Below are 27971 nucleotides of genomic sequence, written 5' to 3' on the forward strand. Positions count from 1 at the left end.
ACTTGAGTCCTGTTTGCGCTTTTTTCTCTTAGAGTGAAAGCACTATACATTTTTGCTACTTTGTTAGCTTAATTATATATCCTGTAGCTTTATTAGAAATTACATATTTTCAATATATTTAGGACAGCAGTCCATTTAAATAAGGGTGTTGTTACACCTGTAGGTTATATACATATAAATATATGTATAATACACCTGTAGATTAATCCTATTATATAAAAGGCCAAGTGTGTTTGTCTGAAGCTATCATGCACAGTAGAGACAGCACAAGGACAAACAAACCTGGCCTTACCTGACAATCCATGCTGTTTGCGGCGAAAGTGGGCATGGCCTGGAGGGACCGTGGGTGTGGCTGGGCCGGGACTGTGGGCATGGCTGGGTGGGACCGGACATGGTTGGGGGCATGGTTGGGCATGGCGGGGGGGCGTGGCCAGGCACTGTCGGCGCGACAGGGAGGGGAGAGAAATAGAAAGAGAGGAGGAGAGACAAAAAGAGATAGGAAAGAGCTAAAGAGAGGGGGAAGAGCAGAAGAGAGGGGAAAGTGCAGAAGAGAGGGGGGAGAGAGAGCAAAAGAGAGGGGGGAGAGAGAGAGAGCAAAAGAGAGGGGGAGAGAGAGCGCAAAAGACAGAAGGAGAGAGAGAGAGCGCAAAAGAGAGGGGGAGAGAGAGCATGCAAAAGATGGGGAGAGAAAAAAACAGAAAAGATAAGTATTTTAGATCCAAATTTGGAACCAATGTTGTATCCTCTTCTTTTCCCTTTTGGGGATCAAAGTTTGTCACCTAAAATCAAACTTAATTATAACCCTACTACTGTTAGAAATATAAGAACTCAATCCTTAGCAAAGCCAAGAGAAAGGGTCACACAAATGCAATTATATGGGTATATACTTTCCATCCGTCACGAGTTTAACCCATTTCTGAGTGCTGGCAAATTGACTCAGCAGTACTTTGTAGATGCATATGTTAAAACAGAAGGTAATTGTTTAAACTATGTAAGACAAAATCAGTCAAAATTAAGGGTTGAAAAGTATACAGGTCTCATGGACCATCTTCAAAATGTAGCTGCAGAGCAGGGCTTACTTCCAGCAGTTATACTTCCATCTACATTCCAAGGTAGTCCCAGAAACATGGTACAGAATTACCAAGATGCCATAGCTATTGTAAGAAAGTATGGGAAGCCTGATTTGTATGGGAAGCCTGACATGTAACCCAAAGTGGTCAGAAATTGTTTTAAATCTGAAAGAAGGTCAAGCAGTTGAATTTCGACCTGATTTAGTGGCAAAAGTTTTTCATTTAAACCTTCAAGAACTTCTTGATGGTATCACAAAGAAACATGTTTTGGGTAAACCAGCTGCCAAAGTTCATGTAATTGAATTTCAAAAACGTGGATTACCTTATGCACATATTTTGCTTATATTATGTGCACAAGATAAGCCAAAAAATGCACAAGTTATTGATAGCTTTACTTGTGCTGAAATACCTAACATTGAAGTCAATCCACGGTTACATGCAATTGTTAACAAACATATGATACATGGGCCCTGTTGGGAGCATAATCTAAGATCTCCATGTATGGTTGATGGGGTTTGCTCTAAGCAGTTTCCAAAATCTTTCCAAGAAGAAACTTTAAGCAATATAGATGGTTATCCACGTTACAAGAGAAGCAAAAAAAAGACTTTCAATTGAAATAAATAGTAAAAAAAATAGATAACTCTTGGGTTGTACCATACAACTCATACTTGACATTAAAATACAACTGCCATATTAATATTGAAAGTTGTGCTTCTATAAAAAGTGTAAAGTACATATTTAAATATATTTATAAAGGGCATATTGCAATTAAAGAACATGAAACACTTCTTCATGAGGAGATAAGTTCATTTATGGATTCCAGATATGTTAGTGCTCCAGAAGCAGCATGGCGGCACCATCAACTGCATACGATTGTGTGATTACAAGTTCACCTTCCTGGAGAACAGTCAGTATATTTTACTGAAGACAATATTGAAACTGCAGTAGAAAGAACACATTAGAGAGACACAACTTTGACTGCTTGGTTTAAATTAAACAAAGAAGATTTGTCAGCTCATGCATATCTTTACACTGATAAACCTCAGCATTTTGTTTTCCAACAAAAGACAACAACATGAAAAAAAAGAGTACAAGATCGAGCAAATAACACTATTGGTCGTATGTACTCTGTAAGTTTAATTTCAGATGTTGAGAGATTTTGTTTATGTTTGCTTTTACTTCATGGTAAAGGAGCAACTTCTTTTGAAGATATCCGTACAGTTAATGGTGTTCATTTTCACACATTTAAAGAAGCAGCTCAAAAACGTTATCTTTTTGAAGATGATCAATCTTGGGATTAACTCTTCATGAAGCTCCAAGTGAAATGAAGCCTCAACTGCTTAGAGAGCTTTTTGCTCATATTTGTGCTTTATCATCTCCACCAAATGCTAAAGAGCTTTTTGAAAAGTACAAAGAATTTTTTTAAAAAAACTTTTCAAGACATCCAGGTCACACACCAGAGTGTCAAAATGGTTTAAATTATGCACTTAGAAATATTCAGGATATATTAATTGTTCATGGAAAATTTTTTCAAGATTTTGGTTTACCAAATCCTCCAAACAATTTACTTAAAAATCCAGAGATCTCTATGATGTTTCTTTTGAAAGTTATACTGGAGTTCAAATGAAGGAATGTTTTAATGACCTTCAAAGAGAAAGTTTTGAAGAAATGATTGCTGCACTATGCCTGTTTGTGGAAGCTATTGTAGATTTGGATCATAGCACACAAGGGACAGTAAATACATGGTTCTCTGGAGTTAGATCACGAACAATGCAACAGTTAAAGAGCATAATTACTTATGAAACATAGATATCTTCGCCATATAGGCTCGATATCTATGTTTCATAATTAATTATGCTCTTTTACTGTTGCATTGTTCGTGATCTAACTCCAGAGAACCATGCATTTACTGTCCCTTGTGTGCTATAAAGGTGATGTTATTCGTATCTTATAAAGTGTTTACATCTTTAAACCCTTAATATTATCTTATATCAGGGACTAAGCGCTGTGCTACTAATTAGCATGTGACCTTACTACTATGTTATGAATGTCTGATGTTAAATACCATTCTCTCTCTAAGTATACCAATTAATCTTTTCTCATCCCTTGGGTTACTTTTTTGGTTCAATATAGACGGCTCCGCCCCCCCATATCCCCTATATTTTGAGCGGCGCTCGCCCGCTGACATCCCCCCCTCCCCCCCTTACACAATGGCCTAAGTCTGGCCATCACAATATCCAACTCCCCACATCTTGCTAACTTAGTGTCAGAAGATTACAGAGTATTTAACCTGCAGAGGTGGGACTACTCTCTATTTTCTATATAATATAATTCTATGGCCCAAAAGTGGCTGATCACCTGACTACTAGAAGCCTTTGAGCTTTCGTGTCCATTTGACCCAAAAGCGGTCAACTGATTATGCTATAGTATTATAAAATAGAGGTTCAATAAGCCTATCTCCTGTTATGCACTGTTATATTTTTTCCTTTACTATGCAAGTGTCAATACGTTTTAAACAATGCTGTAAATGTCTCTGATGTTGTAAGGCGATTATTGTTTGTTATTCACATCTCAAAACCTCAATAAAAAAATATTTACAAAAAAAAAAAAAGAAATGATTGCTGCATCGGAAAATGACAGTTTACCACAAAGGTGTTATTTCCTTGATGGTCCAGGTGGTCGTGGAAAAACTTACCTATACAAGACTCTGTTGAGGACAATTAGAGGGAATATTGAGGTAGCATTACCATTTGCTTCAACAGGTATTGTGGTAAATTTGCTGGAAGGTGGACAAATATACCACTCACAGTTTAAGTTGCCAGTTCCTTTGGTAGATACTTCAACCTCTTCCATGAGGCAAACCTCTAATGATGCGCAATTGATCTGTAGTGCAAAGATACTTACTTGGGATGATTCAACCATGTCTTCCAGTGATGCACTTAGATGTGTCGACAAACTCCTTCAAGAGTTGATGAACAACAACAAACCTTTTGGAGGCAAAACTATTCTACTCAGAGGTGATTTTAGACAAACTGTTGTTGCACACGGAAGTAGAATAGCTATAGTTGAAGCCAGCATAAAATGTAATCCACTCTTGCATAAGTTTAAACTTTTGAAGCTGACTAATAGGCATCTATTTATCAAGCCGTCAACTTACCTGCATTCAACGGCATCAATACGCTCGCCTAAGATCGCCTAAGATCGCTGCAGCGGACCTGAATACGCTCTCCAAAATTATCAAAAAAGCTGTCAAAAAGCCGCGCACCAAGTACGGTGCGATGAGCAGCGGACTGTTAATTAACAGTCATCGATCTCGCTGCTCTTCAGCTTTTTTACAGCTTTCTTGGTACCCTGTCACTAAACATCCACACTATACTATACAGTTTACCCCCTAAACCGCCGCTCCCGGAGCCCACCGCAACTAAATAAATTGTTTAACCCCTAAACCGCCGCTCCCAGAGCCCACCGCCACCTACATTATACTTATTAACCCCTAATCTGCCCCCCTACACCGCCGCCACAATATTCAATTTATTGACCCCTAATCTGCCCCCCCTACACCGCTGCCACTATATTAAATGTATTAACCCCTAAACCTAAGTCTAACCCTAACCCTAAGACCCCCTAACTTAAATATAATTTAAATAAATTAAATAAATATTCCTAGCATTAAATAAATTATTCTTTTTTAAAACTAAATACTTACCTATAAAATAAACCCTAAGATAGCTACAATATAACTAATAGTTACATTGTAGCTAGCTTGGGGTTTATTTTTATTTTACAGGCAAGTTTGTATTTAATAACTTCCTAGTTAAAATAAATACAAATATACCTGTAAAATAAAACCGAACCTAAGTTACAATTACACCTAACACTACACTATAATTAAATTAATTCCCTAAATTAACTACAATTAAATAAAACTAAATAAAATTATCTAAAGTACAGGGAGTGCAGAATTATTAGGCAAGTTGTATTTCTGAGGATTAATTTTATTATTGAACAACAACCATGTTCTCAATGAACCCAAAAAACTCATTACTATCAAAGCTGAATAGTTTTGGAAGTAGTTTTTGTTTGTTTTTAGTTATAGCTATTTTAGGGGGATATCTGTGTGTGCAGGTGACTATTACTGTGCATAATTATTAGGCAACTTAACAAAAAACAAATATATACCCATTTCAATTATTTATTTTTACCAGTGAAACCAATATAACATCTCAACATTCACAAATATACATTTCTGACATTCAAAAACAAAACAAAAACAAATCAGTGACCAATATAGCCACCTTTCTTTGCAAGGACACTCAAAAGCCTGCCATCCATGGATTCTGTCAGTGTTTTGATCTGTTCACCATCAACATTGCGTGCAGCAGCAACCACAGCCTCACAGACACTGTTCAGAGAGGTGTACTGTTTTCCCTCCTTGTAAATCTCACATTTGATGATGGACCACAGGTTCTCAATGGGGTTCAGATCAGGTGAACAAGGAGACCATGTCATTAGATTTTCTTCTTTTATACCCTTTCTTGCCAGCCACGCTGTGGAGTACTTGGATGCATGTGATGGAGCATTGTCCTGCATGAAAATCATGTTTTTCTTGAAGGATGCAGACTTCTTCCTGTACCACTGCTTGAAGAACTTGTCTTCCAGAAACTGGCAGTAGGACTGGGAGTTGAGCTTGACTCCATCCTCAACCCGAAAAGGCCCCACAAGCTCATCTTTGATGATACCAGCCCAAACCAGTACTCCACCTCCACCTTGCTGGCGTCTGAGTTGGACTGGAGCTCTCTGCCCTTTACCAATCCAGCCACGGGCCCATCCATCTGGCCCATCAAGACTCACTCTCATTTCATCAGTCCATAAAACCTTAGAAAAATCAGTCTTGAGATATTTCTTGGCCCAGTCTTGACGTTTCAGCTTGTGTGTCTTGTTCAGTGGTGGTCGTCTTTCAGCCTTTCTTACCTTGGCCATGTCTCTGAGTATTGCACACCTTGTGCTTTTGGGCACTCCAGTGATGTTGCAGCTCTGAAATATGGCCAAACTGGTGGCAAGTGGCATCTTGGCAGCTGCACGCTTGACTTTTCTCAGTTTATGAGCAGTTATTTTGCACCTTGGTTTTTCCACATGCTTCTTGCGACCCTGTTGACTATTTTGAATGAAACGCTTGATTGTTCGATGATCACGCTTCAGAAGCTTTGCAATTTTAAGAGTGCTGCATCCCTCTGCAAGATATCTCACTATTTTTTACTTTTCTGAGCCTGTCAAGTCCTTCTTTTGACCCATTTTGTCAAAGGAAAGGAAGTTGCCTAATAATTATGCACACCTGATATAGGGTGTTGATGTCATTAGACCACACCCCTTCTCATTACAGAGATGCACATCACCTAATATGCTTAATTGGTAGTAGGCTTTCGAGCCTATACAGCTTGGAGTAAGACAACATGCATAAAGAGGATGATGTGGTCAAAATACTCATTTGCCTAATAATTTTGCACTCCCTGTACAAAACCCCCCCACTAAATTACAGAAAATAATAAAATAATTGCAAGATTTTTAAAATAATTACACCTAATCTAATCCCCCTAACAAAATAAAAAGCCCCCCAAAATAAAAAAAAAGCCCTACCCTACACTAAATTACAAATAGCCCTTAAAAGGGCCTTTTGCGGGGCATTGCCCCAAAGTAATCAGCTCTTTTACCTGTAAAAAATTTTTACAACCCCCCCAACATTAAAACCCACCACCCACCCAACCAACCCTACTCTAAAACCCACCCAATCCCCCCTTAAAAAAAAACCTAACACTAACCCCTTGAAGATCACCCTACCTTGAGACATCTTCACCCAACCGGGCCGAAGTCCTCAACGAAGCGGGCGAAGTGGTCCTCCAGATGGGCAGAAGTCTTCATCCAAGCCGGGCAGAAGAGGTCCTCCAGACGGGCAGAAGTCTTCATCCAGGCGGCATCTTCTATCTTCAACCATCCGGCGCGGAGCGGGTCCATCTTCAAGACATCCGACGTGGAGCATCCTCTTCATCCGGAGTCTTCTTCAACAATGACGGGTCCTTTAAGTGACATCATCCAAGATGGCATCCCTTCAATTCCAATTGGCTGATAGAATTCTATCAGCCAATCGGAATTAAGATAGGAAAAATCCTATTGGCTGATGCAATCAGCCAATAGGATTTAAAATCAATCCTATTGGCTGATCCAATCAGCCAATAGGATTGAGCTGGCATTCTATTGGCTGTTCCAATCAGCCAATAGAATGCAAGCTCAATCCTATTGGCTGATTGCATCAACCAATAGGATTTTCCCTACATTAATTACGAATGGCTGATAGAATTCTATCAGCCATTCGGAATTGAAGGGATGCCATCTTGGATGACATCACTTAAAGGACCCGTCATTGTTGAAGAAGACTCCGGATGGAGAGGATGCTCCGTGTCGGATATCTTGAAGATGGACCCGCTCCGCGCCGGATGGATGAAGACTTCTGCCCGTCTGGAAGACCTCTTCTTGCCGGCTTGGATGAACACTTCTGCCCGTCTGGAGGACCACTTCGCCCGGCTTCGTTGAGGACTTCGGCCCGGTTGGGTGAAGACGTCTCAAGGTAGGGTGATCTTCAAGGGGTTAGTGTTAGGTTTTTTTAAGGAGGGATTGGGTGGGTTTAAGAGTAGGGTTGGTTGTGTGGGTGGTGGGTTTTAATGTTGGGGGGGTTGTAATTTTTTTACAGGTAAAAGAGCTGATTACTTTGGGGCAATGCTTTTAGGGCTTTTTTATTTTGGGGGCTTTTTTATTTTGCTAGGGGGATTAGATTAGGTGTAATTAGTTTAAACATTTTGTAATTATTTTATTATTTTCTGTAATTTAGTGTTTTATTTTTGTACTTTAGATAATTTTATTTAATTTTATTTAATTGTAGTTAATGTAGGGAATTAATTTAATTATAGTGGTAGTGCTAGGTGTAATTGTAACTTAGGTTAGGTTTTATTTTACAGGTATATTTGTATTTATTTTAACTAGGTAGTTATTAAATAGTTAATAACTATTTAATAACTATTGTACCTAGTTAAAATAAATACAAAGTTGCCTGTAAAATAAAAATAAACCCTAAGATAGCTACAATGTAGCTATTAGTTATATTGTAGCTATCTTAGGGTTTATTTTATAGGTAAGTATTTAGTTTTAAATAGGAATAATTTATTTAATGCTAGGAATATTTATTTAGATTTATTTAAATTATATTTAAGTTAGGGGGTGTTAGGGTTAGGGTTAGACTTAGGTTTAGGGGTCAATAAATTTAATACAGTGGCGGCGGTGTGTGTGGGGGGCAGATTAGGAGTTAATAAATATAATATAGTGGCGGCGGTGTAGGGGGGGCAGATTAGGGGGTAATAAGTATAATGTAAGTGGCGGCGGTGTAGGGGGGACAGATTAGGGGTTAATAAGTATAATGTAGGTGGCGGTGGGCTCTGGGAGCGGCGGTTTAGGGGTTAAACACTTTATTTAGTTGCGGCGGGCTCCGGGAGCAGCGGTTTAGGGGTTAGGGACAGCAGATTAAGGGTTAATAAGTATGATGTAGGTGGCGGCGGTGTAGGGGGGCAGATTATGGGTGTTTAGACTCGGGGTACATGTTAGGGTGTTAGGTGTAAACGTTCCCATAGGAATTAATTTGATATAGGTCAGCAGCGAACATAAGCTGTCGCTGCTTTCAGACTCCCATTGATTCCTAGGGCATCCGCTGCCTCCAGGGCGGCGGATTGAAAACCATGTACGCTTGGCCGGAATAGTGCCGAGCGTACCTGGTAGACTTTTGATAACTAGCAAAAGTAGTCAGATAGTGCTGAACTTGCGTTCGGAACATCTGTCGGCGGATCGAATGTTACGTCACTAAATTCTACTTTTGCCGGTCTGTAGGGTTTGATAACTAAGGCGAATCAGGCTCGCCACAAATACGCTGCGGAATTCCAGTGTATTTGCGATTGACGGCTTGATAAATAGATGCCATAATGTCAGATCTGTTGATCCAGAGTTTAGCTCTTGGCTTTTAAAGCTTGTAGATGACTGATAAACGAGCATGGTTTGCATGAAGGCATTAAATTAGACATAATTTAAAGAGAAGATATTTTGTATTTATGTAGGACAGTAGTTTGTCCAAAAAGAGTGTGGATATCTGTAGTTTATTATATAGAAAATATTTAAGACAATAGTCAATTAAAATTATAGTATTGCTACACCTGTAAATATTTAGATAAAAGAAGAGTTACAATTTACAAAACAGGTTGTTTCTACATCTGTAGCTTAAAAAAAAAATTAGACTGCCCTCTGGGCAATATAATTATATTATATAATTGTCTATCTATCTATCTATCTATCTATCTATCTATCTATCTATCTCTCTCTCTCGCTCTCTCTCTCTCTCTCTCTCTCTCTCTCTCTCTCTCTCTCTCTCTCTCTCTCTCTCTCTCTCTCTCTATATATATATATATATATATATATATATATATATATATATATATATATATATATATATATATATATATATATATATCTTAAAGGGTCAGTCAACACCAGAAATGTTGTTGTTTAAAAAGGTAGATAATCCCTTTATTACCCATTCCCCAGTTTTGCATAACCAGCACAGTTATATTAATAAACTTTTTATCTCTGTAATTACCTTGTATCTTAGCCTCTGCAAACTGCCCCCTCATTTCAGTTCTTTTGATAGACTTGCATTTTCAGCCAATCAGTTCTGACTCCTAGGAGCTTCACGTGCCTGAGCTTAATGTTATCTATATGAAACACATGAACTAACACCCTCTAGTGGTGACATTTTTTCAAAATGCTTTCAGATTAGAGGCGGCATTCAAGGTCTAAGAAATGAGCATATGAACCTCCTAGGTTTAGCTTTCAATTAAGAATACAAAGAGAACAAAGCAAAATTGGTAATAAAAGTAAATTGGAAAGTTGTTTAAAATGACATGCCCTATCCGAATCATCAAAGTTTTTTTTTTTTTACTTGAATGTCCCTTTAATATATATATTATATTTAATATAGTATGTGTGTGTGTGTATATATATATATATATATATATATATAGATATATATAGTTAAAATTATTTGTGTGAGTGTAAATATATATCTATATGTATATATAAAATATATTTATATAGATCTATAAATATTTATAATTTTCTAGATTTAAATTTTATAGCGGTATTTTGGATTGCACTCGAGGGCAACTAAACTCAACATTTGTTATATACGCACAATGAGTGTTTATATATATATTATATCCATTAAAAGTATAGGGCGCTCTAATAATGTTTCAGCTGCATTAAGGTGCTTTGGCTGACTTGTAATACCAGATTGTGTGTTATTCATTGCACAAGGTTGTACAAAATATATCACACCTATTGATTGTGTGCCACTTGAAATCTAGCCCTATATGTCTAAATCCACCATAAATCATGTGGTATAAACACATATAACCACTGTTCATTATTTTTACAGGGTACACAGAAAGCTGTTGGAAATTATACAAGCAGAGGAACACCAAAAATACGAAGAGGCCCTCAGCAGCAGAGAAGATTCAGGGCAACAAGTATTCCTGTTCAGGTTTTAACAAGAAGGTACCTTGGAAAGTATAACTTTCACAAATAAAGCAAACCTATAACATTGACAGTGAGCCATTTGGGGAAGGTTTCTGGATTAGCAAAAGGGCTGGATTTGTCATTAAGCACAATAAGCAACTGCTCAGCAACACCATGACTCAGAGGGACTCATGTCTGGCTAGTCATTTGATATAATTTTGCAATCCCATCCTTGTAATCGAAATATTTTTCTGCTGCCTTGTTCTACAGATAAAGAGTCAGCCATGGACTTTATAAACTTTTGATAGATGAAAATGTATTTGAAACTGCAAATATTGTTTAGTGATTATCACTTGTCAAATGGTGTAAAAAAAAAAATGATATCCCTGCATAGAGTCCAAAAGTTTATGTCCACCATCACCAACTGGTTTATTCTACTTTTTATTAAAAGGTAGTAAACTTTTTTATTCAGTTACTTATTATTATTAATTTTTATCTCTTTGTTGAATGTTTATGTGCTATTGCTATTTTATAGAGTACTCTCTTCACACACCATTTGCCCATTTAAGGGCTATTGGTAGTTTAGTGTTAGGGGGTGTTTTATTTTGGGGTGACTTTTTATTTTTATAGGGGTATTAGATTAAGTTTATTTTATATATGTTGGATATTTTGGATTTCTGTAATTTTAGATTTTTTTATATTTTGTAATATTAGACTTTTTATTTTAATTTAATCTTAGTTTTTTAATGTTTTTTTTTTTATTTTAATTTTAAGTTAGGATTTTTTTATTTTGGTACTTTTTAATTAATTTATTAAGAAGACAGTCTTTTTTATTTTATGTAATTGGGGTTAATTTAGGGGGGTGTTAGGTGTCTTAGTAATTAGATTAATTCTTAGCGTTGTGGGGGGTTTGTGGTTTAGGGGTTAATAGTGTAATTAGGTTGTTGGCGTTGTGGGGGGTTGGCGGTTTAGGGGTTAATATTGTAATTATGTTATTTGCGTTGTGGGTGTATGGTGGATTAGGGTTTAATTACTTTATTAGGTAGATTGCAATGTGGGTGAATGGTGGATTAGGGGTTAATCACTTTCGGCTAGATTATGAGTCTAAACACCCCTAATCTGCTGCCCCCCACATCGCCGCAACCTATATTACACTTATTAACCCCTAATCTGCTGCCCCGACATCGCCGCCACCTACATTATACTTATTAACCCCAAATCTGCCACCCCCGACATCGCCAACTCCTACCTACACTTATTAACCCCTAATCTGCCACCCCGAATGTCGCCACCACCTACCTACACTTATTAACCACTAATCTGCTGCCCCCAATGTCGTCGCTACCTACCTACACTTATTAACCCCTAATCTGTTGCCCCTAACGTTGCCGCCACTATACTAAAGTTATTAACCCCTATACCTAACCATAAGTCTAACCCTAACCCCCCCCTAACTTTAATATAATTAAAATAAATCTAAATAAAACTTACTATCATTACCTAAATAATTCCTATTTAAAACTAAATACTTACCTATAAAATAAAACCTAAGCTAGCTACAAAATAACTAATAGTTACATTGTAGCTAGCTTAGGTTTTATTTTTATTTCACAGCTAAGTTTGTATTTATTTTAACTAGGTATACTAGTTAGTAAATAGTTAAAATAAATATAAATTTACCTGTAAAATAAAACCTAACCTGTCTTACACTAACACCTAACCTTACACTACAATTAAATAAATTACATTAATTAAATACAATTAACTAAATTACAAACAAACAAAAAAAAAAAACCACTCAATTACAAAAACCCCCACTAAATTACACAAAATAAAAAAGAAATTATCAAATATTTAAACTAATTACACCTAATCTAATAGCCCTATCAAAATAAAAAAGCCCTCCCAAAATAAAAAAAACCCTAGCCTAAACTAAACTTCCAATAGCCCTTAAAAGGGCCTTTTGCGGGGCATTGCCCTAAAGAAATCAGCTTTTTTACCTGTAAAAAAAAATACAAACAACCCCCCCCAACAGTAAAACCCACCACCCACACAACCAAACCCCCCAAATAAAATCCTATCTAAAAAAACCTAAGCTCCCCATTGCCCTGAAAAGGGCATTTGGATGGGCATTGCCCTTAAAAGGGCATTTAGCTCTTTTTCAGCCCAAACCCTAAGCTAAAAATAAAACCCACCCAATAAACCCTTAAAAAAAACTAACACTAACCCCCGAAGATCCACTTACAGTTTTTGAAGACTGGACATCCATCCTCAACGAAGCCGGGAGAAGTCTTCATCCAAGCGGCAAGAAGTCCTCTATGAAGCCGGGAGAAGTCTTCATCCAAGCGGCAAGAAGTCGTCCTCCAGGCGGGCATAAGTCTTCATCCAGATGACATCTTCTATCTTCATCGTTCCGATGCGGAGCGGCTCCATCTTCAAGACATCCGGCGCGGAGCATCCTCTTCTTTGGACGGCTAGTGAAGAATGAAGGGTCCTTTAAGGGACGTCATCCAAGATGGCGTCCCTTGAATTCCAATTGGCCGATTGAACTCTAGCAGCCAATCGGAATAAAAGTTGAAAAAATCCTATTGGCTGCCAATAGGATTGAGCTTGCATTCTATTAAAATTTGTATTTATTTTAAGTAGGTAGTTAGTAAATAGTTAGTAACTATTTACTAACTAGTCTACCTAGTTAAAATAAATACAAACTTAGCTGTGAAATAAAAATAAAAACTAAGATAGCTACAATGTAACTATTATTTATTTTGTAGCTAGCTTAAGGTTTATTTTACAGGTAAGTATTTAGTTTTAAATAGGAATTATTTAGTTAATGATAGTAATTTTTATTTAGATTTATTTTAATTATATTAAAGTTAGTGGGTGTTAGGATTAGACTTAGGGTTAGGTTTAGGGGTTAATAACTTTAGTATAGTGGCGGCGATTTTGGGGGCAGCAGATTAGGGGTTAATAACAGTAATGTAGGTTGCGGCGATGTTAGGGACAGCAGATTAGGGGTTAATAATATTTAACTAGTGTTTGCGATGTGGGAGTGCGGCAGTTTAGGGGTTAATATGTTTATTATAGTGACGGCGATGTCCGGAGTGGCAGATTAGGGGTTAATCATTTTATTTTAGTATTTGCGATGCGGGAGGGCCTCAGTTTAAGGGTTAGTAGGTAGTTTATGGGTGCTAGTGTACTTTGTAACACTTTAGTCATGAGTTTTATGTTACAGCTTTGTAGCGAAAAACCCATCACTACTGACTTTCAGTTTACGGTACGGATCTTGACGGCATTGGCTGTACCGCTCACTTTTTGGCCGGACAGGCAAACTCGCAATATCGGCGCTATGGAAGTCCCATTGAATTGCGGTAGTTACGTTGTTTTAGGGCCAAAAAAAGTGTGCGGTACATATATACCTGCAAAACTCGTAATACCAGCGGTAGTGAAAATTCAGCGTTATAAGGCTTTTTCACTCATAATGCAAAACTCGTAATCTAGCCATTTATTAGGTAGATTGCGATGTGGGTGAATGGTGAATTAGGGGTTAATAACTTTATTATGTACTTTGTGGGGGTTGGACGTTGCCGGTCGGAGCAGGCGTGACAGTGGCGTGACCGGGTGGGAGCATGGGCAGTTGGGACCGCTGCACTACAAAAAATGGACTTTACCATTAGTATATTTATATATATATATATATATATATATATATATATATATATATATATATATATATATATCCTATATAATAAAAGGCCAGGTATGTTTGTCAGATTCAGTCATGCACAGTAGAGACTGCGCGAGAACAAACATACCTGGCCTTGAGCAACAGAGAGGATGAGCGCCGTAGTGGGGGGCATGGCCAGACAGGAGAGCCGTGAGGGGACGTGACCAGCGGGCATGGTAAGGGCGTGACTGGATGTGCTTGTGAAGGGGGCGTGGTCGGCAGGAGCGCCCATGATTGGGGCGTGGCCAGGTGGGAGTGGGCATGGACGAGAGATATCGACAAAGAGGAAGGAAAAAGATGAAAAGAGAGGGAGGATAGAGAGCAAAAGAGAGGGGGGAGCAAAAAAGGGGGGTGAGGAGAGAGAGCAAAAGAGGGGGAGAGAGGGCAAAAGAGGGGGGAGAGGAGAGAGAGCAAAAGAGAGGGAGAGAGGGCAAAAGAGGGAGAGAGAACAAAAGAGGGGGAGAGAGAGCAAAAGAGAGAGGAAAGAGAGCAAAAGAGAGGGGAGAGCAAAAGAGCAAAATAGGGTGAAGAGAGAGCAAAAGAGGGGGGAGAGAAAGAGCAAAAGAGAAGGGTGAGGGCAAAAGAGGGGGGAGAGAGCAAAAGAGGTGGGAGAGAGAGCAAAAGAGGGGGGAGATAGAGCAAAAGAGAGAGGAGAGAGAGCAAAAGACAGAGGAGAGAGAGCAAAAGAACAAAATAGGGGGAAGAGAGAGCACAGAGCAAAATAGGGTGAAGAGAGAGCAAAATAGGGGGGAGAGAAAGAGCAAAAGAGAGGGGAGAGGGCAAAAGAGGGGGGAGAGAGAGCAAAAGAAGGGGGAGAGAGAGCAAAAGAAGAGGGAGAGAGAGCAAAAGAGGGGGGAGAGAGAGTAAAAGAGAGAGCAAAGGAGGGGGGAGAGAGCAAAAGAGGGGGGAGAGAGAGCAAAAGAGGGGGGAGAGAGAGCATAAGAGAGGGGAGAGAGCAAAAGAGAGGGGGGAAAGAGAGAGCAAAAGAGAGGGGGGAGAGAGAGAGCAAGGGGTGGGACCGCTGTACTGCAAAAAATGGCCCATGTACACGGGCTTTAGGACTATTTTAATATATACTGCATATTATATACAATACAGAGCAATTTATATTAAAGTGTAAATGAAGGTGCATCTTCCATGCAGATGTGTCTAAAATGCCACAAATCCGATATTTGAAATCATTGTTGCATTTATATTTGCTATATTGAACATGGAGAATAGAGAAATTCAAACAAGCTTAACCACTTGGATAAAATAGCAGTTTATTGTTTCAAATTAAAACCATCATTGTTTAGAACAGACTTCACAAAAGATTGAAAAACTCAACAATTCTGATGCATTTCAGCTTGTAGTCATAATCGCTGGGAAATAACATTCCCCCCCCCCCCCCCTATTTCATTACAGTACAGTGAACGAACAAAACAGAAGGCCACAATTCAATCAGGCACAGAGACAGCAAAGGCCATACATAGCCAATCAAAACAGGAGGGTGAGTATGAAGTGTTTAGTGATGCACATCTCATAGTTTCAAATATCATGTTGTAATATCCTTTTTATACTTTCCAGCTAACACAACAAAAGGCAAATTCTATAAAAAGAATGTCCAATCTCAAAAAGTAAGTGTATTTTTTTTCCCAATAAGATAAAGCGTTTTGAAGAGTGGATAAGAATATATGATATGATTTTTATTCAATAGGTGGAAAACTGAAGATGAATTTGGATCTACATTAACTATCTCTGTTAATAACCCTAAAGCAAGGCAAAATACAATGTAAGTGTTGTATTGTCTCTTTCAGTTAAGTGCAACATCTTTCTACCTTCTCAATCTCACTGCATTTTGTCAGGGGAATGTTACTGATATTTGAGAGTACCTTTCAGTTAGTTATGTTTAATATTAGGTTATTTTGTGTTGCAAAGTGAACTTTCTTTCTGAGTTGAAGAGACAATAAATTCTGAATAAAAAAGCATAGTATAAAAAGTGTGCAATACAGATTTAATGTAGCTATAGATTAATGCTGTAGCTGCAAGATTAACAAGGCTGCATGTTTTTTTTTCTTCTCAAAATTAGTAGTCATTAGAATGCTACCGCCTTTTTTTACACGTGCTCCATAATCAGTCTTTTGCCTGGCTTCCCTAAGATGATATCCTGCGCATGCGCATCAGTGTCCCTCAGGCCTGTACACTAATATTGTACAGAAAGGGACAGTTGACAGACTGTAATGTAAGGAGCTTTCAAGTGGAGATTTAAAAATGTATATGTTTTACAGCAAAGACATTACATTACAGCCACCATAAATCTGAGCTTCAGACACTTTGCACACTATGTTTACTTAATTCAACATCCAGTGTCCCCTCTAATATTGGCTTTTGGCTTGTTTTATCATAGATCTCCTAAGCCAAACATTAAGCACCCAGGATTGAGATTCAGAAAAAAAGCTCAACCTGTACATCCTTTGCCAAAAGGAGTTCCATTAAGATTCAACTTTAAAGCAATGGCTAATCATGTAAGTAAAAAACAATACACTTATCTCCATGAATAATAGCAAGATTGGTTTTAATTGTTCTCTTTTTAATATATAACATATACACCAGTGTAGCGTTCTAAATCCTGGAAATCTGTATCCATACAACCGGCAATTATTACATTCATATTACAAATCAATGGTCGACCATTGACTGGAGATGGGCATTTGGTCGGGTCACACATTGGCCCCTCCCCAAAGCTGTACCTGAGACCTCACCCTAGATCCTGCTTTATTTTTCTGAGTAGTGATTTTATCACAATGGCATTTATTTTTTAGCAATATACACAAAGTAGTGATTTTATTAAACCTGTTGCTGCCACATCATAAAAAAGAGCAGTTATTTGACCCCTTCTGATAGCCAGTAGAAAGCACAGACAGAATATTTACACCCTCCATGAATGCTATTAACAAACACAGAGCAATGGGATAACCCCCATGATCATCAGAAACAAATAAAGTAATTTTTTTACTCTCATTATTTACCAATAATACAATGTCACCTCGTTCTGACCGCATATTTGGAATAGACAAATGCATACAATTCCTTTAAATGTAGTTGCTACTCAGGACATTTATTTCTATAGATATTGCTGGCCAACCTTCTTAAATACTGGACTGTCCTGTTGAATATTGGACAACAAAATTAAACTGTTAACAACTTCAGTCTGTATGGGGGCCACAGTCTGAATTAAAAAACAAAACTGTAATTAGTAAATTATATAACAGCAAAATGTAACTACATACAAAATCTGTAAGAAACATATGTATCAAAGTATTTTCAGGGGAACAAACAATGCACAGCTAAAACAAACAAACAAAAACAAACAAACATCCAATTAATTCAATAATATCAACTCATGATGGACGCAACTAATACCTTTCTATCATTTTGTGATAAATAGATTATCATGTGGTGTTCAGTTGGACTGGAATGAATTCAAATTTGAAAACCAGACACAAAAACCATGTTATCTAATTCTGATGTGCATCTCTAATTTACAAGTTTGCAGACACAAAAAGAGATAAACTCTTAAAGGGATATTAAATCCAAACTTTTTCTTTCATGATTCAGACAGAACAGGCAATTTTAAGCAACTTTCTAATTTACTACTGTTATCAATTTTCTTCGTTTTCTTGATATCTTTATTTAAAAAACAGAAATGTAGAGCTTACGAGCTGGCCCATTTTAGGTTCAGCACCCTGGATAGCGCTTGCTGATTGATGGCTAAATGTAATAACTAAAAAGCAAGACACTATCCAGGGTTCTGAACCAAAAATGGGCCGGCTCCTAAGCTTTACATTCCTGCTTTTAAAATAAAGATAGCAAGAGAACGAAGAAAAATTGATAATAGGAGTAAATGTAAAACTTGCTTAAAATTGCATGCTCTATCGGGAATCATTAAAGAAAAAAGTTGGGTTTAGTGTCCTTTTAACCAGGGAACTAACAAAAGAATTATAACTTGTCCTATGGATGGTTATTACCACCCAGGAGTAGCCTTATTTTCCCCAGAATGTGCTATTCCCAGAGAGACAGACATGGCAAACCCCAGACATATGTTTCACAGATACATCAACCACAAATGCATGTTTCTTACATAAGACCAACACATACAGTTCCAGTTCAGATGATGGCTTTCAAGGTTTGACTGTCCTTTTTTTAGTCATAACTAGCCTGATATACAGCATTACAGTTCTCTCTGTGAAAAGCACATTATTTGCAAAAAGAAGAATATGTTCCAGGGATTGTGACTATAAAAACAAACTATATCCATGTCTGGGAGCTTCTTGTTTGTTTTTTTGGATGCTATTTTGCAAGTTATTGATCACTACAACATCCTTCTTTTATGCAGGATAAGTAAGGAATTATGCACTTTGATACTGCAACCATTACAAACAGAATATAGAACATAAAAAGTGCAGTGTAACAAATTTGTCTGAGCACCAGCTGAAGCGTTAAATTGTCTCTAAATGCCTAATTCAATACTTAATTAGAAATGAAGTCATTTTACATTACTGTTTTCTTGCATTATTAAATATCAAATTAAAATAAAATACAGCAAGCAGCATGTTTAACTGTTAACCAGAGAATATATGAAAGGTGCCACTCAACATAGAGTTGTAATTACATAACATGTCAGATTTTAAAACTATTTTCTGTAGTTCTAGCTGCATGAATGGATCCTGTTTAGTTTGGTGGTGCAATGGGTTGTTCCCATGTGAGAAATACAGTATATAAAAATAAAGAGGGTAGCATCTCTGGTATAACACTGCTTAAACTTGAATGCAAGTATGTATCTTACTATATTTTCAGCAGCATACAGGCATAATGGCAAATACTCACTCCTAGACATGGAACTGATTATTACATTTTCAAACTCTTCCATTTAGTCCTCATTATATTAATCATTCACAGTTGTTGCTTTAAATGGGGTATTTGAGCAAAAGAACAAACTGTATAACTGAACTACAACTGAAACAGATTCTCTATCTTTATAAAAACAGATTTCAGATTCTAGGGTGATGATTCTGCCACTAGTAAAAGTATAAACATTATGGATGCATTTACCTCTAATGATTGTCGTGGATAAATATAAGGATTTTGTAAATAAATAAATAAATAAATAGAAATAAATATGTATATACACACACAGTTTAAAACATATCACTATGGTTTACTAGTCACAGAAGTTACTAGTGCAGAGGAATATATATATATATAAAGGGATCAAAGTTGCAAGTCCTAAGTTACTAGGAAGGCTACAATTTCTCTCACCACTTCTGATACCACCCTTCACCTGCCCGCACCACACCAACTACCCCACCCCCTCTTTGCATATGTTTAGCAATTGTGAAACACTTTATTGTGCAGTAATGTTTCATATATTTTTATTTTACATCATAACAAATAAATTTAATACAATTATTACAAATATATACATTTGCTGGTCATTTTGCACAGTTTATAGACTGAATTTATCTCCCTCTCTACTCACCCCAGTTTAATTTCTACTTGCCCTACATATACAGGTATATATAAATTAAAGTTGTGTACTGTTTTTCTATCCCAGAATTCCATGAGAGGGTGTGGACGTCCAGCAAAGGTTGTAGTGGTAGCAGTAAATGCTCTTGAAATTTAAATAAGCTACAAATCAGGGGGAATGGACCTTCTAGTTCTTAGTTGCCATTAGATTGTTCTAGGAACATGTATATAACCTCCTTTTAAAGGGAGGATTTTTGTTGATGGTCATGTGTGAAAGCACAGTAAGAAAAGAGCACATGACACAACCACCTTATTATTGCCTTAAACTTGTATTTCCTGTCCTTAAATATCGATGGCAGGTTAAGCTTTTTTAAAGATAAATTAATTAAAATTGGTGACACAAGAGCAATTTCATATTAGTTTTGAGTATCTTCAAACTCAAAAGTCTGTTCCACACGTTGTGTGCTGCTTTACATATGCCATTTTGGGGTGGTATAGCTCGTGAGTGAATTAGAGCAGAATAGCTACCATATTGTCACCTGCAAAACAAGCACAGTTTATTATTTTTTATTTTACTGTTTAGGCTCACACACTCATGTGTTTTGCAGTCTTGCTTAGTGGATAGGGTGATGGTAAAAGGACTACTTTCCATTGTAAATAGCACTATTATGGAATAGTGGTAGTTCAGAAACATATATGTTTGCTCAGTTGCAAGGTTAAAAATCATGGAACGGGACATTAATAGAGGGGAAGAATGGCCACATTTTAGATGATGTGATACAGCTCTTGATTGTCTGTATCCTCCTAAACCTCCACATAACAAAATGAGTAAATCTCACCTTTAAATTAGACCAGTTTATCATGCAAAAAAACCCTAAAATTAAATGCAGTGTTAAAAAATGATGTAACTCAAATGGTAGTGTGTGAATCAGTACTTACTTGTATGTTCCTATATGTTTTTTTTTTTTTGCCTTACACCTTAGATAGTTGAACCTTGCAAATATAACAATGGTGAGAAAGATCTGCACACTCTGCACCAGAAATGTATTTATTTATTTATAAAGGGCCAGATTACAAGTGGAGCGTTTTTTAACACTCCCACTCAAGCGTTAACTGTGCTAGAAGTAAGATTTTTGCGCACGTTGGGTTATGCTGTTATTATTGTTGAAAGTAGACTGTTTTCTCTTGTGATAACCTATTCCCCCATAGAAGTCAATGGAGCAAAAAAAGTGGAAAACAAAGCTAAAACCCTACTCGCGTGCAAACCCTATCCCATATTCTTATGTGCACTAACCCGACATGAAAATATGAATATTTTACATTCCAATGTTTTTCACATAGAAGAATATGTTCTATTTATTCACACAAACACATATTTCTACATATAGCTGATGGTATTTTAGTACAATATATATCTATACCTATATACTGTATATATTTGATTATATTTAGGTATATATATATATATATTTATATGTAGGAATATCTATTTAGAAATACATAGAACATAGTCTGCTATGTGCAGAGCATTGGAATGGGAAATATTTACAGTAAATACATAGCTAAAACCTTTATTAAAGGACTCCAACGCACTTCTGTACAGGGAGTGCAGAATTATTAGGCAAGTTGTATTTTTGAGGATTAATTTTATTATTGAACAACAACCATGTTCTCAATGAACCCAAAAAACTCATTAATATCAAAGCTGAATAGTTTTGGAAGTAGTTTTTAGTTTGTTTTTAGTTATAGCTATTTTAGGGGGATATCTGTGTGTGCAGGTGACTATTACTGTGCATAATTATTAGGCAACTTAACAAAAAACAAATATATACCCATTTCAATTATTTATTTTTACCAGTGAATCCAATATAACATCTCAACATTCACAAATATACATTTCTGACATTCAAAAACAAAACAAAAACAAATCAGTGACCAATATAGCCACCTTTCTTTGCAAGGACACTCAAAAGCCTGCCATCCATGGATTCTGTCAGTGTTTTGATCTGTTCACCATCAACATTGCGTGCTGCAGCAACCACAGCCTCCCAGACACTGTTCAGAGAGGTGTACTGTTTTCCCTCCTTGTAAATCTCACATTTGATGATGGACCACAGGTTCTCAATGGGGTTCAGATCAGGTGAACAAGGAGGCCATGTCATTAGATTTTCTTCTTTTATACCCTTTCTTGCCAGCCACGCTGTGGAGTACTTGGACGCGTGTGATGGAGCATTGTCCTGCATGAAAATCATGTTTTTCTTGAAGGATGCAGACTTCTTCCTGTACCACTGCTTGAAGAAGGTGTCTTCCAGAAACTGGCAGTAGGACTGGGAGTTGAGCTTGACTCCATCCTCAACCCGAAAAGGCCCCACAAGCTCATCTTTGATGATACGAGTCCAAACCAGTACTCCACCTCCACCTTGCTGGCGTCTGAGTCGGACTGGAGCTCTCTGCCCTTTACCAATCCAGCCACAGGCCCATCCATCTGGCCCATCAAGACTCACTCTCATTTCATCAGTCCATAAAACCTTAAAAAAATCAGTCTTGAGATATTTCTTGGCCCAGTCTTGACGTTTCAGCTTGTGTGTCTTGTTCAGTGGTGGTCGTCTTTCAGCCTTTCTTACCTTGGCCATGTCTCTGAGTATTGCACACCTTGTGCTTTTGGGCACTCCAGTGATGTTGCAGCTCTGAAATATGGCCAAACTGGTGGCAAGTGGCATCTTGGCAGCTGCACGCTTGACTTTTCTCAGTTCATGGGCAGTTATTTTGCGCCTTGGTTTTTCCACACGCTTCTTGCGACCCTGTTGACTATTTTGAATGAAACGCTTGATTGTTCGATGATCACGCTTCAGAAGCTTTGCAATTTTAAGAGTGCTGCATCCCTCTGCAATATATCTCACTATTTTTTACTTTTCTGAGCCTGTCAAGTCCTTCTTTTGACCCATTTTGCCAAAGGAAAGGAAGTTGCCTAATAATTATGCACACCTGATATAGGGTGTTGATGTCATTAGACCACACCCCTTCTCATTACAGAGATGCACATCACCTAATATGCTTAATTGGTAGTAGGCTTTCAAGCCTATACAGCTTGGAGTAAGACAACATGCATAAAGAGGATGATGTGGTCAAAATACTCATTTGCCTAATAATTCTGCACTCCCTGTATATGTCTATATATGTGTACATATGTATTTATGTGTTTATATGTGTATATATGTCAATAAATACATATGTATACATATATAGACACACACAAATATATATATATATATAAACAAATACATATTTAGACATGTATACGTATGTATCTCTCTCTATGTTAAAGCCCTTTGCAGTCTTTTTTTCTAATACCTAGGACCTCATATCTTTGAGCCCTTATAACTTTTTTGTGCAATATTATTTTTTAAACTGTACTTTGTAATATATTTTTGATGTGTTTTGTGACACTTTGTATTTGGCAAACCAGTTAACCAAAGCTCTGAGGACGCAGTAATCATGCTAGCGTAAATCGTGATTGCGCTCAAGCGATCACTTTTACTTTCATCTTGTAATATGAGCAGAAAACAAACCCGACATGCGCAAACACACGAGATATACCCCTTATCGCTCGTACTTAACTGTTAGCGCGCCACTCGTAATCTGGCCTAAAATGTTTTTCCTGGAAAAATACATTGAGATTTCTCTCATTTTCAAGTATGTCCTGGTATATGCCAGCAATACATTACATATTGTACAAATAGTTACATAGCTATATACAGGCACAAGGTAGGTCTTGTTTTAGAATTCACAGTCTTTACAAGATTGATTTGTTTGTAAAGAGAGAGAGATTTTTCTTTTCAAGCATCTCGGGTTTCTGGAGGATTTGGTGCTTTCTGGGAAGTTATTCCACAGTCGCAGAGCTCTGAATGAGGAGTTGAACGCCGACTGTCTAGCTTTCTGGTAACGGGGAATGGAGAGTAGATGGGAAGCAGAGGACCTTAAGTTATAGGGGGAGTGGGGAGCACACATTCAGGATGCCATCAACTCTTAATGAATAAATGCTGTTCCTATCTCATTTTCTCCCAACAGTCTCACCCTCTCATATGTAGAAATATTTACATATATTCACACCAACCCTCCTCTCTGTTCAAGCTATAATGTGAGAGCTATGTGAAGACCTACCTTTGTGATAACCCCATACTAATGGCTGATGTGATGAACAATGTTTAATAATGTGTAGTCAAAAAAAACATTTGTACTGCAAACTATTTTGCCCACTTTTCATGTAATTGTGATTTCTCTACTTCCTCTCAGAGAGGTTGGAGTGTATTCTGTAGATTTCAGATCCCTGACCATGCAACAAAATTCTGATCAGTGCAGGAGTTTGTTTGTATATGTCTTTAATTTGTCACAACAAAGGAAATAAGATAAACATTTTTTTAAATATTTTAGAACATTCATTTTGTAAGCAGGTATTTTGCAGTGTAGTACATAAGGGGAGATACAAGTTTGAAAAAAAAATAATGTTATATGTTACAGCATTTTATTATTGCACTATGCTTGCATGTAACCCCTGTAAAGGCAATAAACACATAGTTAAAGTCAGCTCCAGCACAATCCCAGACTGCACGGTATACTTTAGTGGCTTACAAGATTTTCCATAAGTTAGATCTGCTGAAAATAGTACTTTCCTGTAAAACTTTGTCAGTTTAAACTGCACATAGAACAGGAGATTTTCTGCAGATAATTACTCAAGGTCATGCCAGCTTTATAAACTGTTGAACTTGTCAGGTATAATGTCAAGTTGACTAGCTGTCTACTGAGATGTGTTTGCTTAGTGGCAGATTTACTACTTGGGGGTGAAACATTCACTTTTAATTTATTCCACATGTCTGCAGACCACATTGTGTTATATCCTAGTTTTTTTTTTTAATTCATGCAGCAATGATATTTTTTTTCTTTCTTTGTAGACCCATGTAACACTGAATGAAAGATTCTCCTCTCTGAAGATTAGAGGGCAATTTACAACACCAAGAAGAGGTGCACGGACAGTCACACTGGCCTAGAGTTATAGGATATACATGTAGTCATGACTGTGATGCTCTAGGGAATTGCGCCACTACAGAAATCTCTGGGGCAACAGGGAGCTCACAGAGGGTAACCTATAGTTCTCAGAAAAGAACAGAACTCACCTAAAACACCTCCCTCTTTTCTTACCCACAGCACTTTTGTTCATATTATTCTTTTTTTCCTATAATCATTTGTTGACCCCTTTTCTATGGGTCCAGTAAAGCCTAACATTGTAAGTGGCTTGTTTAAGGCTCAGAGCTTTCCCCAGTGCACACAATTCCCATCAGCTCCTGCTGATTTCCACATACTCCATTCTATATTTCCAATACTGTACAGGCTTAACACTGACGTGTGTCACATGGTAACCTCATATCTAGGCACAATGTTTTTATGGCTTTTAAGGATTACAAATGGTCACCCCACAACTTGTTTCCCACTCTGTTTTGTCAGTGTCTTTTTACACCTCAGATGGGAACTGCACAAACAATTATTTTTAATTGGAATGCTTGTTATAAATAAATAGTATGTGCAGGTATTTTATGTGATTTCGTACTATTTATTTTTATCTCTGATTTATTACTATATATAATGTGTTTTAAAGGTAAAAACTGCCATAACCTATTAACCTATCAAAAGTCTGAGTTTTTTTTTTTTAAATAAACATATTTTCCTTTTTGAATGAATCTGAATCTTACCCATGTTTCACGCTTAATAAAATGATGGTATTTATTTGTTGTATTTTGAAGCTTCTGAGTTATTGACCATTGTGCTATGATTTCTTCCCAGTATGACTTTGATAACGGAGTTTGAGATCTGTAGTTTATCATGATAAAGACAAGGGACATTAGCTCTGAACACATACAAATGCAACACTGATTTGATTATAAGTGATCTGGAAAACCTCTCTTATAGCAGGATTTTAAAACCACACCCCTTAAAGGGACAGCAAATGACAATTTCATGACTCAGATGGAGTATACATAATGCATTTTTAAACAACCAGTTTACTTGTATAATCAAATTTGCTTTGCTCTCTTGGTATCCTAATGTTTCAAGCAAATATTGATAATTCATCTATTATTTAAAATGCATCATATAATCTTACTGTAAGGCATATTTATTATTGATAATATATTTAGCTTTGTTGTCCAATGTAGAGCCTGGGAGCTACAATAAGTCCCCACGTCCTATATAGTTATAAAATGGAAAGTGATTATCCTCACTGTGACTGTCTAATTTCTCTTCACTGTGATTAGAAAAAACAATCGCATGAATATCTCTATGTAAAAAGATAACATTTCCTCAGTAGCCCCATCCCACTGTAAAGGAACTTCAGCTGGAGTGTGCATCTGCCATGTGCAGGCACAGTCACTTTATTTCAATCCTCAGTTTAAGGATGTTTACTATGAAATCTTTTGAGATTTTGATGAAATCCAATGGGATCACAGGAAAACAAAGTGTGAACTCAGCACTGATGAAGCTGATTGGCTGCTGATTTTTTTTCTTCTTCACCAAATGACAGTAGCTGGAGAATAACTGTTCACAGTGCACTTACTCTTTGAGCTAAATAAATATTTCTGGGCTGCTACAGTTATGCTGCACCACTTTCAAGTGATTTAACATTGAGTATCATCTCAATTTAAAGGGACATTACAGCCAAAATTTGTATCTACATGAATGCATTTCGGTTTTGAATATAATCATTTTTGTAATAAACATGTATTAGCAAAAATGCTTCTAATAAAAGCTATAGCTGTTTCAAAAGTATTTGAGTATGCTCTGTGACCAGCATTTTAAACACATCACTTGCTCAGAGAGCCTAAGGTGTTGTACAATCTGGCAATTACTCAATTTGTTAATTGCTTACAGGATACAAGCCCCACTGAAGATCTGAGCAGCTGCAGTATTTGAAATGCTGGTGCACTAAGAATTTCTAGCTATGCATCATGTGCATGTGCAGAAAAAAATGTTAACACTAAAAAAGTGATAACTTTTACTAGAATAATTTTTACCAAAACATGTATACTGCAAATATTTCTATTTATATAATTAAATCTTGACCGGAATTTTCCTTTAAACTATGCTAATTATTTGCTTGCTGGATATTTTTATTAAAATTATTTATTTTGATTTATAACACTTCTAAAACATGTTCACTGACAATGACAATAAAATAATGTTTGCCATCTCATTTGAAAAAGTTTAACTCCCTTGATATAAACTAGGTAATGCTTCATCTTTTTAAATAATGCTGCTAGCAGACATCCTAACCTGCAAAAACTAATTTCAGGGAGGTGGCTTCACCCGCTACTGCCCCCCCCCCCCACAGTTATATATTGGACACCTTGAAACCCTTAATAAGATAGGGACTTATCATTAAAGTAGCTTCCCACTAAAGTCACATTAAAAAAAAGTAGCTTTATTGCACACCCACATACAACAAACCTATTTTCCAGTGATCGTACGCTTGTTGAATGCTCAAATATTTTAGAATACAAAGTTTATGTACGTGCAGTAAATAAGGTAGTATTTGTGTTTTATTTTATTAGAATCAGTGGGGGCTTTTTGGTTACTGATGCATGCTTTGAGGGTTCTATAATGTCCCAGCAACTAAAGGCATTCCTTAAAGAAACACTTTTACGGATTTGGTACTTGGAGTTTCAGGGAAATTGTATTCCATTTGCTGGCATCAGGGAGCCGCTATTACAATCAGGGAGACTCCCTGAACTTCAGGGAGAGTTGGGATGTCTGTGCTAATGAATAAACTTCTATACCTCTATATACAATTCAATTAGCTGATAAAATATATAAACTACACCCCGTCTCATGGATGTGACAAGGGGAAGACACAAATCTTTTTGCAGTGCTCCAGTTCTGTGTTGCAGTGTTGCAGATAGGTGTTTCTGTGAGATTTTATTTTTATAAATGAGTTTTGAGGAATCGTAGCTTTTGATTGCTTGTTCAGTGTAGAAGCACAGAATCTATATTTGGCAATAATTGCCCCCAGCAAAGAACATTAG

The 27971-nt window shown here is 37.1% G+C and overlaps 1 protein-coding gene across 1 annotated transcript in view; it reads left to right on the forward strand.

Moving 5' to 3' along the window:
- The window catches only part of LOC128647430 (UAP56-interacting factor-like), an 80650-nt gene extending 55164 nt beyond the window's left edge, over positions 1-25486 (forward strand). Inside the window, exons 4-9 of the mRNA XM_053700221.1 lie at positions 10594-10712; positions 15802-15886; positions 15964-16013; positions 16094-16168; positions 16784-16901; positions 24852-25486. Of these exons, the coding sequence (XP_053556196.1) occupies positions 10594-10712; positions 15802-15886; positions 15964-16013; positions 16094-16168; positions 16784-16901; positions 24852-24947 (543 nt within the window). The 3' untranslated portion in view covers positions 24948-25486. The remainder of the gene's footprint in view (positions 1-10593; positions 10713-15801; positions 15887-15963; positions 16014-16093; positions 16169-16783; positions 16902-24851) is intronic.
- The last annotated feature ends 2485 nt before the right edge of the window (positions 25487-27971 follow it).

This window comes from Bombina bombina, chromosome 1 (genome assembly GCF_027579735.1).
Source record: "Bombina bombina isolate aBomBom1 chromosome 1, aBomBom1.pri, whole genome shotgun sequence".
In the NCBI taxonomy this organism is placed as follows: Eukaryota; Metazoa; Chordata; class Amphibia; order Anura; family Bombinatoridae; genus Bombina; species Bombina bombina.